Consider the following 10,082-nt stretch of genomic DNA (forward strand, 5'->3'; position numbering starts at 1 on the left):
CTCAGAGATATTGTGGGTTCCATTCCAGACCACCATAATAAACCAAATATTGCAATAAAGCAAGTCACAAAATTTTTTGTGTCCCAATGCATTTAAAAGTTATGTTAGGATCCAGCATTGCCATGAGCTGTGGTGTAGGTTGAAGACACGGCTCAGGTCTGGTGTTGCTGAGGCTGTGGCATAGCCTGGCAACTGTAGGTCTGATTAGACCCCTAGCCTGGGAACCTCCATATGTTGTGGGTGCGACTGTAAAAAAAAAAAAATGTTGTCAGTAGGTTTTCTCAATGCAGGGTTTCCATAAACCTTCAATTTGTAAAAAATGTAATATCTATAAATGGCAATAAAGTGAACGTCAATAAAATGAGGTATGCCCATAATTCAAAAAGAATATATCTCCCTATGTCCATTTTAGCATTATTTACAATAACCAAGATATAGAGCCAACCTAAATATCCATGAATGAATGAATAAATAAATTATATATATTATTTATATATAATGTACATATATATTTTACATATATATGGAACTCTACTTGTCCATATAAAAGAATGAACTCTTGCCATTTGTGACAGCAGGGATGGACCTTTAGGGCATTAAGAATAATTCTTAATTACTTTTTCTTAGAAAAAGGAAAATACCATATGATCATATTTATATGCAGAATACTTTAAAAAAAAAAAAAAACTTCATGAACACAGAGAATAGATGCCATATTCCAGAGTTGGGGAAATGGGCAAAACAGGCTAATGAGGTCAAAAGTTACAATCTTCCACTTATAAAATGAATAAGTAATGGGGATATAATGTACAGCATGGCAACTATAGTTAAAAATTATGTATTGCATATTTGAAAGTTGCCAAAATAGTAGGTTGTAAAAGTTCTCATCATAAGAAAAAAGTGTAATTATATATTGGAACAAATATTGACAAGAATTACATGTTGACAACTTTGCAATGTGTACAAACATCATATCATTATGTTGTATACCTAAACTTTATATAATGTTAGGTGTTGACTATACTTTAATATTTCAATTAAAAAAATTTAGAAAGCACAGTGCTAGAAATAACATGGTTAAGAGAAAGATCTTAGCTTTCAGTATTGACTCTCACTTGCTGCTACCTAAATAATCTAAGGTATTCCAGTTATCTTCCTCAAGCCACTCAGCATAAAAGTAAAATAGTATTAAAAACATTTACCTGTGTGGTTAAAGCACTGAGATAATCACATAAAGTTTTTATCATAATATCTCACTCACAGCGAGTGCTTAATAACTTGTATTTATTATTAAAAATAGTCTATATCAACCCCTATATTTTTCTTGCTTTTTCCATCCTTTAGTCTCTTTTTTCACCATCCCTGCAACTTTTCCCTTTCTCATCTAAGAGAGAGAAAAGCAGAGCAGATGAACTGAGGAGGGCAAAGCAAAGAGAGAACTGCAAAGACCATTTTAGTACCACTGCCCTTGGACACCACAGCCTGACATGCTCAAGTGGGGGGTTGGTGCTGAGACTCAGGCTCCAGAACTCAGTTTCAGGGAGAGGACCAATGTTGGTTGTGTAGAGACAGCCTGAGGGAGCTAGCGAGTGTAGCACCAGAGCCAAGAGAACCCAAGAGGAGGTCTGGGCCCAGAGGAGAATCAAGGTGCCATTGTTGGAGAGAGCAAAAGAAGGAGAGGCATACCACAACAGGAATATTTGTCTCTGCACACATGTGGACTCTCAAAGGGTGGGACTACAGACAGTGAGGTGCCTCTGGTATGGGCTAAAGGTGATGGCCCCTCATGTGCCAGCTACATGTGGAGGTACCTCCTGCACAGGCTAATCATGACAGGGTGCTTCTTGAATGGTCTACAGGTTGCAGGGGAAAACCACCACAGTTATCTCTGACTCCAGAGCTAGGGGTTCATGAAGAGGCATCACCTACAGCCACAGTCACATCAGAGGTTGGCTTAGAAGAGGGGACTGCAACAAAACACCATCCATTGTTGCTCTTACTCCCATGGGAATGCACATGTCCTGCTGCTGCTAGCACTGCCACATTCTCCAGGTGCCACCTAAACTTGCCTGAGGCTCACAGTCACTTAAGAGGGGCCTGCCACTAGGAGCAGCCTGTGCCATCTTCCCATGGGTTCTTGCTACTGTCAAGGGCCCAGAAACCAAGCTGGCTACTAGGCCCAGACCATTGCCTCCATAAATCTGGAAGCATACATAGCACCCTATCAAGGGTATAAGAGCCTGCACACACTAAGTAAAGAGAGAGCAAGCACCCAAATGCTCATGCTGAAAATAAATAGTAAGCCCTCAGAAAATATTCAGGGGCACTCTCACATATAAATAGCCCTCTAAGACTGCAGCAGTTGTTTTCTCTAAACTCACAGGATAAGAAAAATATAAGCAAAATGAAGAAGCTCAGGAACCATTCCCAGCTAAAAGAACAGGAGAATTCACCTGAACATGCAAACAAGAAAACAGATCTCTGCAGTCTCACAGACACCAAGTTCAAAAAGAAGACAGTGAAAATACTGAAGATATTAAGAGCAAATATGAAGGAATTAAGAGCAGATAAGAACAGTAATACAGATTAATTAAGAACTAGAAAATATAAGGAGGAGCCAAGAAAAATTAGAAAACTCCTTTGCAGAGATGCAAGCTGAGTTACAGGCACTGAAGAGCAGAGTGAATAATGCAGGGGAAGGAATAAGTGCCTTGGAAGATTGAATAATGGAAATTACCCAATCAGGACAGCAGAAAACCAAATGAAAAAATATGAAAGCAATATAAGAGATCTATGGGATAATAGAAAGTGGGACAATCTAGGCATAATAGCAATTCCAGAAGGAGAAGGTGAAAAGGAAAAGGGGATTGAAAATATATTCAAAGAAATTATGGCTGAAAACTTTCCAAATCTAAGGGAAACACATATCAAGATACAGGAAACACTGATGTCCCCAAAAAAGTTGAGCACAAACAGGCCTAGAGCAAGACATATTGTAATAAAAATGGCAAAACAAAGATACAGAGAGGATTCTAAAGGCAGAAAGAAGAAGTTCCCTTTGTGACTCAGCAATAATGAACCAAATTAGGATCCATGAGGATGTGGGTTCAATCCCCAGCCTTGTTCAGTGGGTTCAGGATCCAGTGTTGCTGTGAAGTTTGCTGTAGGTTGAAGATACAGCTGGGAACCCACATTCCTCTGGCTGTGGCATAGGCAAGTATCTACCACTCTGATTTGACCCCTAGCCTGGGAACTTCCACATCTAATGGTTGTGGCCCTAAAAAAAAAAAACAAAATAAATAAATAAAATAAATAAAGGCAGCAAGAGAAAAACAAAGAGTTAATTATAAGGGAATTCCCATAAGGTTATCAGCTGATTCCTCTACAGAAACACTGCAGGCCAGAAGAGAGTGGGAAAACATATTCAAAGTTCTAAAAGGGAAAAATTTGCAGCCTAGAATATTGTACCAGAGCAAGGATATCATTTAAAATAGAAGAATAAATAAGCAATTTCTCCAACAAACAAAAACTGAAAGAATACAGCAATACTAAACCTATTCTAAAAGAAATACTGAAAGGTCTCCTTTAAAAAAAAGGAAATAAAAAGAAACAGGAGGAAGGAAATCACAAGTGGAAAGCAATCACTTAAATAAGCCAGTATACAAATCTAAAAGGAAAAAAAATACTATTTTAAAAGGGATGATAAACATAGGGAAGAGCAAAATGCCAAACATGAGGACGTTTAAAAAGGACATCAAAATCATAAAATGTGGGGAAGGGAAGTAAGAAAATCTAGACTCTTTTTTTCTAGAATGCGTCTGAGCCTGTATGACTATCAGGCTAAAGCAAACAGATATAGGAAGGGGTTAACATACTTAAAAAATAGAGCAATCAAAAATCAAAACCAAAAAATACATTCACAAAAACTAAAAAGAAGAGCACATGAGCATAAAATAAAAGGAAATTGTCCAACCAAAAAAAGAAAGGAACAAAGGAGAAACAGAATCAACTGGCAATCAAGGTTTAACCTGGAAATAAATACATACTTATCAATAATTGCCTTAAATGTCAAAAGACATACAGTCGCAGACTGGATTAAAAAACAAGAGCCTACAACATGTTGCCCACAAGAAACTCACCTTAGGGCAAAGGACACACATAAATTGAAAATGAGGGGATGGAAAAAGATATTTCATGTGAATGGAAAATGTATAGTACTGAGAACTATGTCTAGATACTTACAACGGAGCATGACAATGGGAGAAAAAATTATGTATACATGTATGTGTAACTGGGTCCCCAAGCTGTACAGTGGGGAAAAAATTGTGTTGGGGGAAATAACAATTTAAAAAATTAAATTAAAAATAAAATTTTAAAATATTTTAAAAATTAAAAAAGACAGGAAAGTGGGAGTTGCCATCCTCTTATCAGATAAAATACTCATATCAGACAAAATAGACTTTAAAACAAAAGCCATAAAAAGACAAAGAAGGACAAACTGTTGCTGTTTACAAAGCCCTTTTGTTTTATGCCATATTTTACTTTCCTCCCACCACTACCTCCAAAAGACAAAACAAGAAAGCCTAAGAAAGTGGTCTATTAATAAGTTTGTAGAGAGAAGTCCAACATTCCAATGGGGATAGGAGCAATGGCAGACTTTGACCAAATTGGAAGAAAATTGTTCTTACAATATGCTTTCACAAACCTAATGTCCCTTTATCTTCTCTGTAGTTGAAGCAGATATTTTTCTTCCCATGTTACAGATGAAGAAGTTGAAGTTCAGGGAAATTAAATGGCATAATCAAGGTCAAAGGACTAGGAAGAAGAGCAAGATACATATATAACTGTTTTGACTCATGGTTCTGATTTATGCCTCATTTCGGTGTCTCTACAGTGGTCAGGAAGATCAGAGAGGGTGAAATCTGTATTAAAAAGCACAGGCACAAACATGCGAGAGACAATTAATTTCTCTTCCTGAATTTTATTCATCCCAACTTTCTCAATTCACAGCTGCCAGAAAATGCCTCATCATGAGAAGTGACAATCAGAGCTTTTGGGGGGACTCTCCTCAGGCCTTCATCCTTCTGGGTGTTTCTGACAGGCCATGGCTGGAACTCCCTCTCTTTGTGGTCCTCCTTGTGTCCTATGTTCTGGCCATGTTGGGGAACATTGCCATCATCCTGGTGTCACACCTGGATCCCCAGCTCCACAGCCCCATGTACATCTTCCTCAGCCACCTCTCCTTCCTGGATCTCTGCTATACCACCACCACAGTCCCTCAGATGCTGGTCAACATGGGCAGCTCCAGGAAGACCATCAGCTACAGTGGCTGCACAGTACAGTATGCAATTTTCCACTGGTTGGGATGCACTGAATGCATTGTTTTGGCAGCTATGGCCTTAGACCGCTATGTGGCCATCTGTGAGCCCCTCCGGTATGCTATCATCATGCACCACCCTCTTTGCCAACAGCTTGTGGTTTTGGCCTGGCTCAGTGGCTTTGGAAACTCCCTCATTCAGGTAGTCCTCACAGTGCAGTTGCCCTTCTGTGGGCAACAGGTGCTAAACAACTTCTTCTGTGAGGTGCCAGCCATGATCAAGCTATCGTGTGCTGACACAGCTGTGAATGACACCACATTGGCTGTGCTGGTGGCCTTCTTTGTACTTGTTCCCCTAGCTCTCATCCTTCTGTCGTATGGTTTCATTGCCCGTGCAGTGCTGAAGATCCAATCCTCCAAGGGACGGCACAAGGCTTTTGGGACATGTTCTTCCCATGTTGTGGTGGTTTCCCTCTTTTACCTACCTGCCATATACATGTACCTGCAACCTCCTTCCAGCTACTCCCAAGAGCAGGGTAAATTTATCTCCCTTTTCTATTCCATAATCACCCCCACCCTCAATCCTTTCATCTATACTCTGAGGAATAAGGATGTGAAGGGTGCACTGAGAAGACTCCTGGCAAGGATCTGGAGGCTCTGCATAAGATGAAGATCTGATATGCGACAGCATCCATCGGTTAGAGAACACTGGGCAAGTGTATTGTGTGCTCAGAACATCTTTCATTAAAGAGTCAATAACCAAACTGTGTTTTTGAAGGATTTGAGAGTTCCCCAAACCCCGTACCCAAAACCTACATCTCACTACCTACATGTTCACAGTATCTAAAACCCCACCTTTCCCAGTAGTCTTTAATTCTCAGAGGCCATATGTTTTCAGGAATCATTTAAACAGAATTTTTATTCAATGAGTATATGTCAAAAAATTTAATTCATAATTTCCTGACTCTTCCCCCTTCTCATCTTCCTATTTTTCTTCTATGTTTCTCAATTCATCTCTTTCCAAACTTCCTTCTCCCTTTTCTCCTTACTCCAAAGAATAAATCTGAAAATGAACCACAATCTTCTATTACTTATAGTAAATTTATGTGCTTCTCCATATATTTAAATCTCCATAAATTGTATGTAATTTTGAAAAAGATTCAAAAACTGAAGTAGATAACTTTCTTCTTTATGTGATCTTAGATTATGAAATTTTCTATCATCCAAGCTTTTGTCTATGGAAAGTTTTTCCACCGTTGACTCAAAACTAGTAAAAGCATATGTATCATAGGTATGTAAGACTCTATATTGGTTCTATGAATATGAATTAAAATAGCACAACCTCTTATCTGAAAAAAAATACATTCTAGTTGAGAACAGAAGATATAAATACAATTATATTTAATGTCAATAAAACTAAATAGTTCAAGGTAATTGCAATATGTGACGTGTAAGCTTCCAAAATGCAAGTACTAGATTAAGTATAATTATGCACACCATCTTGTTTACTCCTCAAATAACTTTATAATGTAATCAATTTATGATTATTCATTGTCATAATTTGATTATTAGAGAGGTTGCAATAACTTGGGCAAGGTCCATCTGATAAATGAGAGAACTGAGACCAGCACTAAAGTCTGTATGGGCCACCACCTTTAGTAGAACAGAATCATTATGTTAGGACATTTTGTTTGCACTTTGTTTTCCCCACTTCTAGATTTATTTTAATTTAATTTATTCATTTTTATCCCCCTGCCATGCACATGCCAAATACTAACATAACCAAGAAGAGAAAATAAATTATAATAATAATAGTAATAATGATAATAATACTGTATGAAAACCAGGACAGACAAAAGGAAAATTGAAGAAGTCTTTCTACTGTAAAGACAAAAAGTTGTAGTTCCCTTGTGGCACAGCTGGTTAAGGATTGGCATTGTCACTGCTGTGGCATGAGTTTGATCCCTGGCCCAGGAACTTCCACATGCCATGGGTGTGGCAAAAAAAAATTCTTAAGAAGAAAGGGGACTATGAATCACAGGCTATAGCATTTCATTTAAGAAAATTGAAAGTGCTGTGACTATTCCTGGCATCAAGCTCATAAAGGATTTTTCTCCTGGGCTGCCATATAGCTGCCACTGGGTAATATAAAAAGATCCTTTAAAACTTTAAAATGTAGTAATCTTGTATTAAAAACAGTTTACATATTAGTTAAAGTGAATAAGTATTGAGAAGTGAAAAAAAAGAACCACCTTAGTGAATATACACAGTGATGCATAAGAAATTTCTTTTTTTTTTCCTTTTTTTAATTTATTTTTTTCCACTGTACAGCATGGGGACCAAGTTACACTTACATGTATACATTTTTTTCCCACCCTTTGTTCTGTTGTGATATAAGTATCTAGACATAGTTCTCAATGCTACTCAGCAGGATCTCATTGTAAATCCATCACAAGTTGCATCCAATAATCCCAAGCTCCAGATCCATCCCACTCCCTCCCTCTCCCCACAGCAGCCACAAGTCTGTTCTCCAAGTCCATGATTTTCTTTTCTGTGGAAAGGTTCATTTGTGCTGTATATTAGATTCCAGACATGTGATATCATATCATAAGTGTCTTTGTCTTTCTGATTTATTTCAATCAGGACGAGAATCTCTAGTTACACGCTTGTTGCTGTAAATGGCATTATGTTGTTCTTTTTTATGGCTGAGTAGTATTCAATTCTGTATATATACCACATCTTCCTAATCCAATCATCTGTTGATGCACATTTGGGTTGTTTACATCTCTTGGCTGTTAGGAATAGTGCTGCAATGAACATATGGCTGCATGTGTCTTTTTCAAGGAAACTTTTGTCTGGATATATGCCCAAGAGTGGGATTGCTGGGTCATGTGGTAGTTCTATGTATAGATTTCTAAGGTATCTCCAACTGTTCTCCATAGTGGCCATACCAGTTTGCATTCCTACCAGCAGTGCAGTGTGAATGTCTCCACAACCCCTCCAGCACTTGTTATTTGTGGACTTATTAATGATGGCCATTCTGACTGGTGTGAGGTGGTATCTCATGGTAGTTTTGATTTGCATTTATCTTATAATCAGGGATGTTGAGCATTGTTTCATGTGTTTGCTGGCCATCTGTATATCTTCCTTGGAGAAATGTCTATTCAGGTCTTTTGCCCATTATTCCATTGGTTGATTGGCTTTTTTGCTGTTGGGTTGTATAAGTTGCTTGTATATTCTAGAGATTAAGCTCTTGCCCATTGCATCGTTTGAAACTATTTTCTCCCATTCTGTAAGTTGTCTTTTTGTTTTCTTTTGGGTTTCCTTTGCTGTGCAAAAGCTTTTCAGTTTGATGAGGTCCCATGGGTTTATTTTTGCTCTAATTTCTATTGCTTTGGGAGACTGATCTGAGAAAATATTTATGATGTTGATGTCAGAGAGTGTTTTGCATATGCTCTCTTCCAGGAGTTTGATGGTGTCTTGTCCTATATTTAATTCTTTCAGCCATTTTGAGTTTATTTTGGTGCATGGTGTGAGGGTGTGTTCTAGTTTCATTGCTTTGCATGCAGGTGTCCAGGTTTCCCAGCAATGCTTGCTGAATATACATCCTTTTTCCCATATTATGCTCTTGCCTCCATTGTCAAAGACTAATTGACCATAGGTGTCTGGGTTTATTTCTGGGTTCTCTATTCTGTTCCATGGGTCTGTCTGTCTGTTTTGATACCAGTACCACACTGTTTTGATGACTGTGGCTTTGTAATATTTCTTGAAGTCTGGGAGAGTTATGCCTCCTGCTTGGTTTTTGTTTCTCAGGATTGCTTTGGCAATTCTGGGTCTTTTGTGGTTCCATAGAAATGTTTGGATTGTTTGTTCTACTTCTGTGAAAATTGTCATGGGTTATTTGATAGGGATTGCATTGAATCTATAGATTGCTTTGGGTAGTATGACCATTTTTACAATATTGATTTTTCCAATCCATGAACATGGAATATCTTTCCATTTCTTTACATCTTCCTTAATTTCTTTGATTAAAGTTTTATAGTTCTCAACATATAAGTCCTTCACCTCCTTGGTCAGGTGTATTCCAAGGTATTTGATTTTTTGAGGTGCAATTTTAAAAAGTATTGTATTTTTTGTATTCCTTTTCTGATATTTCATTGTTGGTATACAGAAACGTGGGTGATTTCTAAATGTTAATCTTATATCCTGCTACTTTGCTGAATTTGTTGATCAGTTCAAGTAGTTTTGGGGTTGAGTCCTTAGGTTTTTCTATGTATAGTATCATGCTGTCTGCATATAGCAACAGTTTTATCTCTTCTCTTCCTGTATGGATGCCTTTTATTTATTTTGTTTGTCTAATTGCTGTGGATAGGACTTCCAAAACCATGTTGAAGAGCAGTAGTGAGAGTGGGCATCTCTGTCTTGTTCCAGATTTGAGTGAGAAGGTTTCAGTTTTTCCCCATTGAGGATTATATTTGCTGTGGGTTTGTCATAAATGGCTTTGATGATGTTCAGGAATGTTTCCTCTATACCCACTTTGGCGAGGGTCTTGATCATGAATGGATGTTGGACATTGTCAAGTGCTTTTTCTGCATCTATTGAGATGATCATATGATTTTTGGCTTTTCTTTTGTTAATGTGGTGTATGACGTTGATTGATTTGTGTATGTCGAACGATCCTTGTGAAGCTGGGATGAACTCTACCTGGTCATGGTGTATGATCTTTCTGATATGTTGTTGGATTCGGTTGGCTAAGATTTTGTTG

The 10,082-nt window shown here is 37.9% G+C and overlaps 1 protein-coding gene across 1 annotated transcript; it reads left to right on the top strand.

Annotated features, from left to right (window-relative positions):
- On the top strand, positions 5,031-5,987 carry LOC100515362 (olfactory receptor 2B11). The gene has a single exon (XM_003123560.1). It carries the CDS (start codon positions 5,031-5,033, stop codon positions 5,985-5,987), a length of 957 nt encoding a protein of 318 aa, XP_003123608.1.

The sequence above is a fragment of the Sus scrofa genome, chromosome 2, assembly GCF_000003025.6.
Source record: "Sus scrofa isolate TJ Tabasco breed Duroc chromosome 2, Sscrofa11.1, whole genome shotgun sequence".
In the NCBI taxonomy this organism is placed as follows: domain Eukaryota; kingdom Metazoa; phylum Chordata; class Mammalia; order Artiodactyla; family Suidae; genus Sus; species Sus scrofa.

Coding starts and splice junctions, on each gene's coding strand:
- LOC100515362 (XM_003123560.1), top strand. CDS start 5,031: ATGAGAAGTGACAATCAGAGCTTTTGGGGGGACTCTCCTCAGGCCTTC.